The sequence below is a fragment of the Chlorocebus sabaeus genome, chromosome 11, assembly GCF_047675955.1.
Source record: "Chlorocebus sabaeus isolate Y175 chromosome 11, mChlSab1.0.hap1, whole genome shotgun sequence".
NCBI classification, from domain to species: Eukaryota; Metazoa; Chordata; class Mammalia; order Primates; family Cercopithecidae; genus Chlorocebus; species Chlorocebus sabaeus.
In genome coordinates, this window is record NC_132914.1 from 36661564 (window position 1) to 36678251 (window position 16688).

General features: G+C 37.5%; 1 protein-coding gene across 13 annotated transcripts in view; it reads right to left on the bottom strand.

The window, feature by feature from the left end:
• Nucleotides 1-655: 655 nt before the first annotated feature.
• Nucleotides 656-16688, bottom strand: part of KIF21A (kinesin family member 21A) — a 155088-nt gene continuing 139055 nt past the window's right edge. For 12 of the 13 annotated variants that reach the window (XM_037997284.2, XM_008002848.3, XM_037997286.2 and 9 more), the window contains 3 exons: nucleotides 9660-9830; nucleotides 8160-8359; nucleotides 656-1962 (listed from right to left, as the gene is read on the bottom strand). In XM_037997284.2, the coding sequence (XP_037853212.1) occupies nucleotides 1869-1962; nucleotides 8160-8359; nucleotides 9660-9830 (465 nt within the window). In that variant the 3' untranslated portion in view covers nucleotides 656-1868. Of the gene's footprint in view, nucleotides 1963-8159; nucleotides 8360-9659; nucleotides 9831-16688 lie in introns of those variants that run through there. The other variant, XR_005240013.2, reaches the window with a different exon arrangement.

Below are 16688 nucleotides of genomic sequence, written 5' to 3' on the forward strand. Positions count from 1 at the left end.
AATTAAAATAGTCTTGAAGTCTCTTTCAGATCTTGGCATGGTACCTTCTTTCAGGGAAGGAGGCAAAATTACAAAGGAGCGGAGTTTTGTCCTTATAGGAAAATATATTCCTTAAAACTTTTTTCAAAAATTATTTTGCTCTGAAACTTAGAACATATACACATACATAAAATACGATAGAGAAATATACTTACAGTTTAACATATATGTAGAAAGTGAATGCTTATGTTTAGGACCCAGGTCAAAAATTACAACATTGCTAGGACCCCAGAAGCACCCTCCCTACCCTCCCAACTCACTTGCTGTGACACCTGCTAGTCACCAGCCACCCCTTCTCTTCTCTAGAAAACAAGGTCACCACTATCTTAATGTTTACAGGATTTTTTTTGTTTTGTTTTATCATGCATGTTCAAATTCCTAAATTACATAGTTGAACTTAATTGCTTTAAATAGTGAGGTTCCACGGTTCATCAAGATTAGGTTACTGTTTAAAATTCTCAAGAATATTTCACATCTAGTAAGCAAAGAAAGGAATGCATACAGATTGCCAGATAACCAAAAACATGCCTTTTCTTCTATCACACAAAGATAAAACAACGTTTTACAAAGACTGGCCATTCTCTTGAAATTTGGAAAAAGAACAATACAGTAAAAATAATTTCATAGCAACATGTTTATTTAAGCCCTAGCTAAGTTTTCATTTACAAGCAAATATTTTCAGGGGAAAAAAAATCACGTAAGACAATATTTTCAAATGTTATACCATCCACATAAAAATTAAACTTGCAGAATTTACAAATTAATATTCTAGGCAGACAGAAATATTATGCATCTTTTTGCAAAATCCAATCAACAGCTTTTAAAAATTCATACAGGCACAACACAAGATAGTCTCTCTATACAATCTACCTATTTACATAGCTTTTCCCACCACAGATGATAATAGTTCTTACCATAGCTACCAAGGTTTGCAAACATAGTGTATTTAAAATATATTTAGCAGCATATAAAAAAAATTAGATAAAAGGGAAGGAAATACTACTATTAAATAAAAACAAAATTAAATGGTGATAATAGAAACAACTCCATAGGAAAATAGATCAAAATATATTTCTGTTAGGACATGAACAACGTTTCCCATCACAGAATATATGCACAGCACTGAAAAAAAACCCAAAAAAAACAAAAAAACCCAACAATTTAACAACATTTTAGTCCTGAGCACAGAATATAGTAGAGCTGCAAAACTTTGGTCAATACAAGTAAATGCCAACATTTAACACAAACTATTTACCCTTCTCTGTTAGTAGATTAAGATCAATTCCACCTTATGAAAATTCATCAATAATATTCTCATATCTTATTTTTGTCCATTACACTAAAAGAGCTTTGAAATTTGGGAACTCTCTACAGACTGATAAAAATTCCTGACAAGCAAACCACAATTTGACTAACATTTTCAATATGTTTAAATACATAAATCACTTGAATAAACTATATGAATGAGTTAACAGTGGGTTGCATTGTATGCCAGGTGTGTTTTCTGACTGTCACAAAAGCAGATGTCTTGTAATTCAAATAATTTGAAGGTGTGTTTTATAGATAGGCACAAAAATTCAGCTACAATAAAAGTGCGAATAAAGCAATATATCAATTGTAGGATATATATCTATTGGTTGATCTTAAAACTAAGCACACAAGATAGTACACAATTTTATTAGAATATAATTTATAGTCAGCAGTTGAATTCAGATATATTTTCCAGTTAATCCCATTCATACGCTTTGCCTAATAAGTGCAGGAAATTTTCCATAAAGAATACAGAGTATTATCACAGCATTCAGTTTACAACTTATCTTCTCTCATGTTTAATTACTGGCAGTATCTTCCCCCAGATCTCCTGTGTCAGAGATCTGACCATCTTGCAAACTGCGAGCCTTCCAAATTCTCACAGTTCGATCACTACAAAAAAATAAATAAAACATGGATATATGAACAAACGCAGAAAAATAAAGAAATAGCTCTTATAATTACTTATCATGGAAATATTTTCTACATAGGTCTTCAAGAAATGCAAGTACAAATATGCATTGTCTCATTTATATAGCAAACACATACCTTAATAATGATAACAGCTTATATTATCAAGGACTTACTATGAACCAGGCATTGTTACCAGGTGCCCTTTACATATGTTAACATACATTTAATTCCCTTTAACTACCATTAGCAATAGCTACCGCTATAATCCCCTTTTTATTGAAGAGCTAATTGAGGCCCAGAACACAAGTAAGTGACACAGCTGAGATGTGAATCCAGGCAGTCTGGCTCCAGAGCCTTATCTCTTTAACACTGGATCTGCACTCATTATTTCAAAGAACAGCATGTGATTTGACATAGTGTCAGAAGTCTTCAGGCAAAACAGCCTGCAGGTCACAGTGAGGCTTCTAGGCAGGGAGAAAGCAGGGGTAAGATTTCTAGGGAGTTAGTGAATATGGCAAAGTCACGAAGAAATATCTTTGGGTAAACTCAGCAAACAAGCCTACAGAAAAAGCAACAGCCTATTGAGAAATGAACTAATACTCCACCTAGCACAGAATGTAGAAGATTAAAAGGAATTCTGATGCCCCGTAAATATACACAGTTATTATTAATAGAAATTTAAATTTTTTATAAAAAGTATTTCTGAGAAAACATGTTTCTGTTGCCCTCACCGGTGAATACTGTCATTAGACAATCACATTTCTTAACATATCTCTCATGGCTTACAGAAATGTTTCTTTTTCCAATTTCCTGATTAACCCAAAGTAAAAAAAATAATAAGAGTTTCCATGGAATTTAATAGTTTAAATGCACTTCAGAGATTATGTATTCCATCCCAAGGGAAAAAGGTTTAGTGGAGTGCCAATGTAACACAGCAAAGGTTTTCTAGAACCCAGGCTTTCTGGATTTTAATCAGTTATCTTCTCACCATCCCACACAGCACACATACATTGATAACAGCAATGGAATATTTTCATTTATCCACCCATTCAAGCATTGCATTTATTCACTTAACCATTTACTCAACAAATGTTTACGGAGAACCTGCTACATGCCAAGTATGCTTGGGATATTCTTTCTTTCTTTCCTTCTTTCCTTCTTTCTTTCTTTCTTTCTTTTTTGACAAAATCTCACTCTGTTGCCAGGTTGGAATGCAGTGGCGCGATCTCAGCTCCTCTGCGCAACCTCCGCCTCCTGGGTTCAAGCGATTCTCCTGCCTCAGCCTCCTGAGCAGCTGGGACTACAGGCATATGCCACTATGCCTAGCTAATTTTTTTGCATTTTTAGTACAGACGGGGTTTCACCATGTTGGCCAGTCTTGATCTCTTGACCTCATGATCCACCTGCCTCAGCCTCCCAAAAGTGCTGGGATTACAGGCATGAGCAACTGCACCCACCCTGGGATATGCTTTTTTTTTTTTAAAAGCATCCATTCTAAGTGCTTGGGATATGCCTTTTTTTTTTTTTTTTTTTTTTTAAACAGAGTCTTGTTCTGTCACCCAGGCTGGAGTGCAGTGACTCGATCTCTGCTCACTGCAAGCTCTGCCTCCCGGGTTCACACCATTCTCCAGCCTCAGCCTCTCGAGTAACTGGGACTACAGGTGCCCACCACCATGCCCAGCTAATTTTTTTGTACTTTTAGCAGAGACATGTTAGCCAGGATGGTCTCGATCTCCTGACCTCGTGATCCGCCCGCCTCGCCCTCCCAAAGTGCTGGGATTACAGGCGTGAACCACTGCGCCTTGCCAGGATATGCTGCTTTAAAAAAACAAAAATAAAATTTAAAAGCTCAAACCTTTTGCCTTTGTAGATCATGTATTCTAGCAAAAGGAGACAGACAATAAACCATAATAAATGATTAAACTATAGAGTATATTAGAAGGTGATTAGTGCCACAGGGGTGAAAAAAAAAAGGAGAGAACAGCCAAGGGGACCAGGAGTGCTAGGCGATAGGAGAGATTACAATTTTAAATAAAATGACCAGGATACTTTTACTGAGGAAGAAAGACTTGCAGTGTCAGGACATTTGAGAGAAAAACATTCCAGGCCAAAAGAGCAGCTAGGGCAAATGCCCTCAGGCAGGAGTGGCTTTGGAATGTTCAAGGACCAGCAAAGAGGTTATTGGGGTTGCAAGAAAATAATAAGCCAGAGGGTACCAGATGATATGGCAAGGGTGAAAACAGATGTTCAGAGGGCAAGATCAAGTATGGACTCAACTCTAAGTGAAATGGAGGACGACTGTAGGGTTTTGAATAGAGAAGGAATATGATCTAACTTATGCTTTTAAAGGATCATTCTAGATTTTGTGTTGAGTATAGACTACATATGAGCAAAGGACTTTGTTTAGAAGGCTATTATAGTAATCCAAGAGCTGATGGTGATTAAGTCTGGTGAAGAAGTAGAGGATGTGGTAAGAAGTGGTTAGATTCTAGACATAATTTAAAGGTAGAACTAACAGGACTTGATGATGGATTAGATATGAAGTACAAAAGAAGGGGAGGAATGAAAGGTTCTGTCCTGAGCACAGAAACGTCAGGGAAGCCATCAACTGTGATGGAGAAGGTTGTAGAATGAGTAGGTTTCTTGAAAAGATTAGGAGTTCAATTTTGGATATGTTAAGTTTGAGATGATTAAATTTCCACTACTAGCCATGGTTAACCCCCCTACTGTAAACAAAGAGAAAACTTGACAAAATTTATGGAGCAGCTGTTTTCAGACATTGGGCAACAGGCAATGCGAGGCTGTGATCCTGGAGAAAAGGGAAACAAAGAAGATGCTGTGTGATAGCCCCCGCTGTCTGCCTAGAAGCATTTTGCATACCACAGCAAAGGGAGAGGGAACCCAAGCAGAGAATCACAGGAGCACTGAGTTGAAGAGACAGAAAACAAAATCCAGGAAGTAGAGAAGAGGAGAGATCTATGCAGAGAAAGAACTCTACAAATCTACATGGGGTCTCCTAAAGTCTTTGACTGAATGTTAAGTTGTACATGAGTAGAGTGCAACTATAAGGTCAGACAACAAAACAGCTACCAGGGAACTATATATTGAAAACCTCCCAGAGTTCATAGAGGGCTATGAGATGTTCAATTTCTGACCAGGTATAGTAGAGAGATACCACTGAACACCTGGGACATTCAGTAGAATTGCAGGAAGAGTTAAACTTTCATAGGACAGCCAACTAACCCCAGAGTAATGGCTACTCTAGACCTACCTAACAAAGGTTAAAAACAAGTGTTAAAAACTTAAAACTGAACCACAAGTAATCCAATTGCCTGATAAACAAAGCCTGATACTCCTTAAAGGAATACAAAGTACAACAAAATTGAGATACTCAAAATATTACAATGTCTAACATTTAATAAAATATTACTTGACATAAAAAGCAGCAGAAGACAATGACACCAGTATTTATGAGAAAAATCAATGATATCAGATCCATAAATGACAGGTATGATGAAATTATCTATGTAAGTTATAAAGTGCCTCAGTTTTCCTACTTGTAAAATAGAGATTATAATAATAATACTTAACTTCTAGAGTTATTCTAAGGACTAAATGAGTTAATGTCTGCAAAGCACTTAGAACAATGCCTCGCACATAGTAAGCACTATATAAATATTTGTTAAATAACAAATAAGTAGAACTAATTTTTTAAAAGTCCTTCTGATTTTCTTGGTTATTTTCCTGTGATTTTGAAAACATGTAGTAGACATATTTGCATGTGATATACACTGAGTAAGCTGAGAAAAAGTTTCGCTCTTCATCTGCACAGCAAAAGAAACTATCAATAGAGTAAACAGAGAACCTACAGAATGGGAGACAATATTTGCAAACTATGAATCTGACAAAGATCTAATATCCAGCATCTTAAGAACTTAAACAAATTTACAAGGAAAAAAACAATCAACCCATTTAAAAGTGGGAAAGGGACATGAATAGACCCTTTTTTAAGGAATACATAGATGCTGCTAACTAGAATATGAAAAAAAAGCTCAACATTATTAGAGAAATGCAAATCAAAACCACAATGATACACCATCTCACACCAGTCAAAAAGGCTACTATTAAAAAGTCAAAAATAACAGATGTCGACAAGGTTGTGGAAAAAGGGAACACTTATACACTGGTTAGTGGGCGTATAAATCAGTTCAACCATTGTGGAAAGCAGTGTGGCAATTCCTGAAAGAGCTAAAAACAGAACTACAATTTGACTCAGCAATCTCATTACTGGGTGTATACCAGAGAAATATAAATCATTCTACCATAAAGATACATGTACACAAATGTTCATAACAGCACTATTCACAAGAGCAAAGACATGGAATCAACCTAAACACCCATCAATGACAGATTGGATAAAGAAAATGTGGTACATATATACCAGGGAATACTATGCAGCCATAAAAATAAATGAGATCACATATTTTGTGGGTACATGGATGGAGCTGGAGACCATTATCCTTAGCAAACAAATGAAGAAACAGAGAACCAAATATCACATGTTCTCTCTTATAAATGGAAGCTAAATGATGAGAACTCATAGACACAAAAAAGGCAACAACAGACACTGGGGCCTACTTGAGGGTGGAGGGTGGCAGGAGGGAGAGGAGTAGAAAAAAATAACTATTGGGTACTGGGCTAAGCACATGGGTGATGAAATAATCTGAACCACAAACACTGGTGACACAAGTTTACCCATATAAAAAACCTGCACATGTACCCCTGAACCTAAAATAAAAGTTTAAAAAAAAAAAGTTTAGCTCTTCAAAACTGAGACCATATCCTGGAAGATAAGTAAGTATAATTATATTACATGCTGATCCCCAGGCCTCACTGATACACAATAGTAAGTTTTGTATTGGGTGTCCCACAGTCAATGTGAGATATAGCCGGTAAATTTTCAAGGACACAACAAGTTTCCAAGGAAGTAAGCAAAAGTGGTGACTTTTCAGAAGGTAATGCATCTTGGAAATAGCATTGATGAAGCATCAAAGGTAAGCACTTTAGAAAAACAAAATAAATCGGCTCTGATGCACCTTCAAGATGAAAGTAAATCTAAATGAAAAGAGAAATTCAATGGAAACTGCACAAATGCAAAGAAATGACACAGAAATAAAGGCTTCAAAATAAAATCAGGGTGTTCATGCATTTGGGACACCCTGAACAAAGTCAGTGCTCAAATTAAATAGATATAAATGGTACACAAACAAAATTGGGAGGTGTTTTAGATAGATATTCACAAGAAATTACATTTTATTTGAATGAGACCTATACTTCACATTATATAATACATACAATACATACACATTTCCTTTTCAAAGTACATATATGTGTACTATATATAATGTCATTTATATATATAAACTGTCATTTTATGGTCACAACATCTTTCTACCTCCTTCAAGTATCTTAAATGTCACTTTTTCCATCAGGCCTTCACTGACCACCCTATTTTGTAACCCTGACCTAGGAAAATCCCATCCCCTTTCTCTCTTTTATTTCTCACCATTGCACTTGTCACCATCTAACACATTCTACTTAATGTATTTTCCATTTCTTCTCATAAGAATATAGACTGGGTTTGGAATCTGTTTTGCTCACTGCTCTGTTTCCAGGAGTCTGGAACAATTCCCAGCACTTAGGAGATTCACTGTGAATGAACAAATGCGTCAATCAATCCAGTCATCCACAAGTGGGTGGAAGCAGATGTTATTACTATGTACTTATACTTTAAAGGGAGGAGGAAGCAGAGAGAGTTTTTAAATAATTTGCTCCAAATATGAAGAATGGCAAATTTGTTGCCTTTCTGAAAATAAAAATCTTTAGAAATTAGTCATTATTTTCTAAAAGTCAAAACCATCAAGGAAACATGTGACAGCTCACTTCCTAAAATAAGCAGAGTGCTATACAGGAGTAACAGTATTGTCATGTAACCTGGGGTGCCTAAATTCAGTGCCCACAGTGTACATCAGAAAATATAAGTAAGACATCTTAAAACAGACATTAGAACGATTATAAGGATTTTGCATATTCAATGTTTCTAGATATTTACAACATATGTATTAAATCCGAACAAAAGCAACCAATATAGAGAAAAATCATATAAGAAAACTTACTCAGCTGCAGTAAAAATGTGGGTGGAATTAACACATATGGCATTGATAGGACTATCATGACCTTTCATCTCTCCAACTGGCATAAAAGTATCCATGTTCCAGACTTTCAAAATGCCCCCTCTGCAGCCACTGAGCAAAACTGGGTGGTCTGGCACTACTCCCAGGGCACAGACCCAATCTTTATGTGCATTTGGAACTTGCTAAAAGAAAAAAAGTGAAATCAGTAGCTTAAGGAGAGCTTCCAAACTGACATTTTCACATGAAAATAAACTGAAAAACATTTTATTGCAAAACTTAATATTCAGAATTGCCTGAATAAAGTTTATTTTCTATGCAATCACTCTTAGTGAGTTAAAGAAATAAATGGGTAATTTGCTTCCCAACTTGCCTCACTAATTTTCATCACTGTTATCACCATTTAAGGGCTATAATCTACAAAATGTAAAAGATCCTGAAAGTATATAGAATTTTCAAGCATCATATCCTCTTCATGGGCAGTAAATATCTTACCTTTCTCCAAAATGTATTAAATAAAGCAAATTTGAAAACTGCAACCTGGTATGTGGATTATAAGGACAGGCTCATAATATCACTAGTTTAAACTTTCAATAGAGAATATAGAGGCCTGAAGATTTCTGCAGAAGACCAGAGGTAATCGATATATTTTATGATGAGTAAACAATAATTACAAGATTAGACTATATGATTATACTTCATGCATAAATGTATTTATATGCAAAATATAAAATTATAATCATGAATGTATGTTTATTTTTAAAAAGCTTTTTAATGTAACATTGTATATTCATCTATTGCCAAGTTTTTCCTATTAATATTTATGTTTGTTTGGTTGGTTTTCATCTGCTGATTACAAGCAGGAAAGTAGAAGCAACTACTACATATACATACCCACATATACGTATATATAAGGAAAAACTTGAAATTGAAAAGAATTTAATCTGTTAACTACTTTCTTTTCCAGGGAATTAGGAAAAGACACCAATATTTGAATTTATTCAACCCAATTATCATTTTGTAGGAAATGAGAGAGCCACCACCCTTAGAAGCATGAAAATGCTCTTACAGATAAGGAATTATTTATATTACTCTTGACTTTAGCTAAACTTGGAACTCTTTGGAATATGTGTACATAAAACAAAAGCAAAACAAAATGACAAACTGCAACTGCACTACTCCCAGGCTGATTTTATTTAATAAACACATGCATGGAGCAACCCTAGATCTTTCAACTCTTATCAGCGTCTCTTCTCTTATCTAGCAGGTATTATTCAATGTTGAATGTTTCCCTTCTCCCAATGAAGAACTCTGGGGAGGATGAAACATTCTTTAAGAAAAAGGCCTGATTAATATTATCCATAAATGATAAAAATCAACATAGAAGCTCTTCAAGTTCTTCTACAGGCTACAGGATCATGTTGTATATAGATCCCGAAAGTATATAGAATTTTCGATCTAAACCATGAAAAGGTTCTGCATTACCTGAAGAAGGTCTTTTTGAGTTAAGTCCCATTTCTTGATTCCATTATCTCTAGACCCGCTAAATAGGTTATCCCCTTGAATGGTTAGTGCTTCTATGCCATCATAATGAGGGGGTTCAAAATTGTGGGTGGGACTCACAGTACCAAGAGCTCCTTCTGTAACATCAAACATCTAGAAAGGTAGAAACAAAGCAGTTATCCTATTTAACTTGCAAACAAACACAAATATTTGTACAGTCCTAGAAACACATACACATGTATGTTAATCAGATATGACTTGTTTTGTTACCTACTGTTTCTGGTTTGTTAAATTTTTTCTTTTTACTTATTTTATTTATTATTTTGAGATGAGGTTTCACTATGTTTCCCAGGCTGGAGTATAGTGCTTATTCACAGGTGCAATCATACTGCACAGCTGCTTTAACTTCAGGCTCAAGTGATCCTCTTACCTCAACCTCCCAAGTAGCTGGGATTACAGGCATGCATCATGGCCCCAGATCTTAATTATTGTTTTGTTTTGTTATTTGTTGTTATGGAAGTTTTATTAAGTTAATTAAGTTAACCTGACATGAATGACAACTGAGGATAAACCTGTGCCCTTTTTTTAACACTACTTTCGCTTGCATGTTACATGCTTTGTGTCTGTAGGCTTTTAAGAAAGGAAACCAGGGAGCGCACCCAAGAGGGCTTAATAGGAACAGCTCCAGCCTCCAGCTCCTAGTGTGAGTGACACAGAAGATGGGTGATTTCTGCATTTTCAACTGAGGTACCAGGTTCATCTCACTGGGGTGTGTCGGACAGTTGGTGCTGGTCCGTGGGTGCAGCCCGACCAGCAAGAGCTGAAGCAGGGCGAGGCATCGCCTCACCTGGGAAGCACAAGGGGGAAGGGAATTCCTTTTCCTAGCCAAACGAAATTGAGACACACAACACCTGGAAAATCGGGTAACTCCCACCCTAATACTGCACTTTACCAAGGGTCTTAGCAAATGGCACACCAGGAGATTATATCCCACACCTGGCCCAAGCTTCAATAACCGACGCCCACGGAGCCTCCCTTATTGCTTGCACAGCAGTCTGAGATCTAACTGCAAGGTGGCAGCCAGGCTGGGGGAGGGGCAGTCGCCATTGCTGAGGCTTAAGTAGGTAAACAAAGTCACCTGGAAGCTCGAATTGGGTGGAGCCCACCACAGCTCAAGGAGGCTGGCCTGCCTCTGTAGACTCGTCCTCTGGGGACAGGGCATAGCTAAACAAAAAGCAGCAGAAACCACGGCAGAAGTAAATACCCCTGTCTGACAGGTTTGAAGAGAGTAGTGGATCTCCCAGCATGGAGGCTGAGATCTGAGAACAGACAGACTGCCTGCTCAAGTGGGTCCCTGACCCCTGAGTAGCCTAACTGAGAGACATCCCCCACTAGGAGCAGACCAACACCTCACATCTCACATGGCGGGGTACAGCCCTGAGACGAAGCTTCCAGAGAAAGAATCAGACAGCAACACTCACTATTCAGCAATATTCTATCTTCTGCAGCCTCCTCTGCTGATACCCAGACAAACAGGGTCTGGAGTGGACCTCAAGCAAACTCCAACAGACCTACAGCTGAGGGTCCTGACTGTTAGAAGGAAAACTAAGAAACAGAAAGGACATCCACACCAAAACCCCATCAGTACGTCACCATCATCAAAAACCAAAGGCAGATAAAGCCACAAAGATGGGGAAAAAGCAGTGTAGAAAAGATGGAAATTCAAAAAATAAGAGCGCATCTCCCTCTCCAAAGGAACGCAGCTCATCACCAGCAATGGAACAAAGCGGGAGAGTGAATGACTTTGACGAGTTGAGAGAAGAAGGCTTCAGTTGATCAAACTTCTCAGAGCTAAAGGAGGAACTACGTAACCAGTGCAAAGAAACTAAAAACCTTGAAAAAAGAATGGATGAATGAATAACTTGATAATCAATATAGAGAAGACCTTAAAAGAACTGATAGAGATGAAAACCATAACATGAGAACTACGTGACAAATGGACAAGCTTCAATAATCAACTCAATCAACTGGAAGAAAGAGTATCAGCGACTGAAGATCAAATGAATGAAATGAAGCGAGAAGAGAAGTCTAAAGAAAAAAAGAGGAAAAAGAAATGAACAAAGCCTCCAAGAAATATGGGAATATGTGAAAAGACCAAATCTACTTCTGATTGGCGTGCCTGAAAGTGATGGGGAAAATGAAACCTAGTGGGAAAACACTCTGCAGGATATCATCCAGCAGAACTTCCCCAACCTAGTAAGGCAGGCCAACATTCAAATTCAGGAAATACAGAGAATGCCACAAAGATACTCCTCGAGAAGAGCAACTCCAAGACACACAATTGTCAGATTCACCAAAGTTGAAATGAAGGAAAAAATCTTAAGGGCAGCCAGAGAGAAAGGTCGGGTTGCATACAAAGGGAAACCTATCAGACTAATAGCAGATCTCTCGGCAGAAACTCTACAAGCCAGAAGAGAGTGGGGGCCAATATTCAACATTCTTAAAGAAAAGAATTTTCAACCCAGAATTTCATATCCAGCCAAACTAAGTTTCATAACTGAAGGAGAAATAAAATCCTTTACAGACAAGCAAATGCTTACAGATTTTGTCACCACCAGGCCTGCCCTACAAGAGATCCTGAAGGAAGCACTAAACACGGAAAGGAACAACAGGTACCAGCCATTGCAAAAACATACCAAAATGTAAAGTCCATTGATACTAGGAAGAAACTGCATCAACTAGCGAGCAAAATAACCAGCTAACATCATAATGACAGGATCAAGTTCACATATAACAATATTAACCTTAAATGTGAATGGACTAAATGATCCAATTAAAAGACACAGACTGGCAAACTGGATAAAGAGTCAAGACCCATCAGTTTGCTGTATTCAGGAGACCCATCTCACATGCAGAGACACACATAGACTCAAAATAAATGGATGGAGGAAGATCTACCAAGCAAATGGAAAACAAAAAAAAGCAGGGGTTGCAATCCTAGTCTCTGATAAAACAGACTTTAAACCATCAAAGATCAAAAGAGACAAAGAAGGCCATTACATAATGGTAAAGGGATCAATTCATCAGGAAAAGCTAACTATCCTAAATATATATGCATCCAATACAGGAGCAGCCAGATTCATAAAGCAAGTCCTTAGAGACTTACAAAGAGACTTAGACTCCCATACAATAATAATAGGGACTTTAACTCCCCACTGTCAACATTAGACAGATCAATGAGACAGAAAGTTAACAAGGATATCCAGGAATTGAACTCAACTCTGCACCAAGTAGACCTAATAGACATCTACAGAACTCTCCAACCCAAAGCAACAGAATATACATTCTTCTCAGCACCACATCGCACTTATTCCAAAATTGACCATATAGTTGGAAGTAAAGCACTCCTCAGCAAATGTAAAAGAACAGAAATTATAACAAACTGTCTCTCAGACCACAGTGCAATCAAGCTAGAACTCAGGATTAAGAAACTCAATCAAAACCGCTCAACTACATGGAAACTGAACAACCTGCTCCTGAATGACTACTGGGTACATAACAAAATGAAGGCAGAAATAAAGATGTGCTTTGTAACCAATAAGAACAAAGATACAACATACCAGAATCTCTGGGACACATTTAAAGTAGTGAGTAGAGGGAAATTTATAGCACTAAATGCCCATAAGAGAAAGCAGGAAAGATCTAAAATGGACACCCTAACATCACAATTAAAAGAACTAGAGAAGCAAGAGCAAACACATTCAAAAGCTAGCAGAAGGCAACAAATAACTAAGATCAGAGCAGAACTGAAGGAGATAGAGACACAAAAAACCCTCCAAAAAATCAATGAATCCAGGAGCTGGTTTTTTGAAAAGATCAACAAAATTGACAGACCGCTAGCAAGACTAATAAAGAAGAAGAGAAGAATCAAATAGACACAATAAAAAATGATAAAGGGGATATCACCACCGACCCCACTGAAATACAAACTACCATCACAGAATACTATAAACACCTCTACGCAAATAAACTAGAAAACCTAGAAGAAATGGATGATTTCCAGGACACTTACACTCTCCCAAGACTAAACCAGGAAGAAGTTGAATCCCTGAATAGACCAATAGCAGGCTCTGAAATTGAGGCAATAATTAATAGCCTACTAACCAAAAAAAGTCCAAGACCAGAAGTATTCACAACCGAATTCTACCAGAGGTACAAGGAGGTGTTGGTACCATTCCTTCTGAAACTATTCCAATCAATAAAAAAAGAGGGAATCCTCCCTAACTCATTTTATGAGGCCAACATCACGTGATACCAAAGCTTGACAGAGATACAACAAAAAAAGAGAAATTAGACCAATATCCCTGATGAACATCGATGCAAAAATCCTCCTTAAAATACTGGCAAACCGAATCCAGGAGCACATCAAAAAGCTTATCCACCATGATCAAGTGGGCTTCATCCCTGGGATGCAAGGCTGGTTCAACATTCGCAAATCAATAAACATAATCCAACATATAAACAGAACCAAAGACAAAAACCACACGATTATCTCAATAGATGCAGAAAAGGCCTTTGACAAAATTCAACAGCCCTTCATGCTAAAAACGCTCAATAAATTCGGTATTGATGGAACGTACCTCAAAATAATAAGAGCTATTTATGACAAACCCATAGCCAATATCATACTGAATGGGAAAAAACTGGAAGCATTCCCTTTGAAAACTGGCACAAGACAGGGATGCCCTCTCTCACCACTCCTATTCAACATAGTGTTGGAAGTTCTGGCTAGGGAAATCAGGCAAAAGCAAGAAATCAAGGGTATTCAGTTAGGAAAAGAAGAAGTCAAATTGTCCCTGTTTGCAGATGACATGATTGTATATTTAGAAAACCCCATTGTCTCAGCCCAAAATCTCCTTAAGCTGATAAGCAACTTCAGCAAAGTCTCAGGATACAAAATTAATGTGCAAAAATTACAAGCGTTCTTATACACCAGTAACAGACAAACAGAGAGCCAAATCATGAATGAACTCCCATTCACAATTGCTTCAAAGAGAATAAAATACCTAGGAATCCAACTTACAAGGGATGTAAAGAACCCCTTCAAGGAGAACTAAAAACCACTGCTCAGTGAAATAAAAGAGGACACAAACAAATGGAAGAACATACCATGCTCATGGATAGGAAGAATCAATATTGTGAAAATGGCCATATTGCCCAAGGTAATTTACAGATTCAATGCCATCCCCATTAAGCTTCCAATGACTTTCTTCACAGAATTGGAAAAAACTACTTTAAAGTTCATATGGAACCAAAAAAGACCCTGCATTGCCAAGGCAATCCTAAGCCAAAAGAACAAAGCTGGAGGCATTATGCTACCTGACTTCAAACTATACTACAAGGCTACAGTAACCAAAACAGCATGGTACTGGTACCAAAACAGAGATATAGACCAATGGAAGAGAACAGAGCCCTCAGAAATAATACCACACATCTACAGTCATCTGATCTTTGACAAATCTGACAAAAACAAGAAATTGGGAAAGGATTCCCTATTTAATAAATGGTGCTGGGAAAATTGGCTAACTGTAAGTAGAAAGCTGAAACTGGATCCTTTCCTTACTCCTTATATGAAAATTAATTCAAGATGGATTAGAGACTTAAATCTTAGACCTAAAACCATAAAACCCCTAGAAGAAAACCTAGGTAATACCACTCAGGACATAGGCATGGGCAAGGACTTCATGTCTAAAACACCAAAAGCAACGGCAACAAAAGCCAAAATTGACAAATGGGAATCTAATTCAACTAAAGAGCTTCTGCACAGCAAAAGAAACTACCATCAGAGTGAACAGGCAACCTACAGAACGGGAGAACATTTTTGCAATCTACTCATCTGACAAAGGGCTAATATCCAGAACCTACAAAGAACTCAAACAAATTTACAAGAAAAAAACAAACAACCCCATCAAAAAGTGGGCAAAGCATATGAACAGACACTTCTCAAAAGAAGACATTCATACAGCCAACAGACACATGAAAAAATGCTCATCATCACTGGCCATCAGAGAAATGCAAATCAAAACCACAATGAGATACCATCTTACACCAGTTAGAATGGCAATCATTAAAAAAATCAGGAAACAACAGGTACTGGAGAGAATGTGGAGAAATAGGAACACTTTTACACTGTTGGTGGGATTGTAAACTAGTTCAACCATTGTGGAAAACAGTGTGGCGATTCCTCAAGGATCTAGAACTAGAAATACCATTTGACCCAGCCATCCCATTACTGGGGATATACCCAAAGGATTGTAAGTCATGCTGCTCTAAAGACACATATACACATATATTTATTGCGGCACTATTCACAATAGCAAAGACTTGGAATCAACCCAAATGTCCATCAGTGACAGACTGGATTAAGAAAATGTGGCACATATACACCATGGAATACTATGCAGCCATAAAAAAGGATGAGTTCGTGTCTTTTGTAGGGACATAGACACAGCTGGAAACTATCATTCTCAGCAAACTATCGCAAGAACAGAAAACCAAATACCGCATGTTCTCACTCATAGGTGGGAATTGAACAATGAGATCACCTGGACACAGGAAGGGGATCATCACACACCGGGTCCTATTGTGGGGAGCGGGTAGTGGGGAGGGATAGCATTAGGAGATATACCTAATGTAAATGACGAGTTAACGGGTGCAGCACACCAACATGGCACATGTATACATATGTAACAAACCTGCATGTTGCGCACATGTACCCTAGAACATAAAGAATAATAATAATAATAAAATGCCCTTGGCGGCTTCTTGGCTTGCACCAAGTCTAATTTAAAAACAGCACAAACATGAAGAGACTGTCTTATATAATGCTCTGAAATGCCTCACACCACCATGAAGAAGTTGTTATAAATGGTACACACAGCTATAAAATACTCCACATATGCCTGCTTGGGACACATAGCTAAGAATATGACTCACTTCAGAGTACAATGG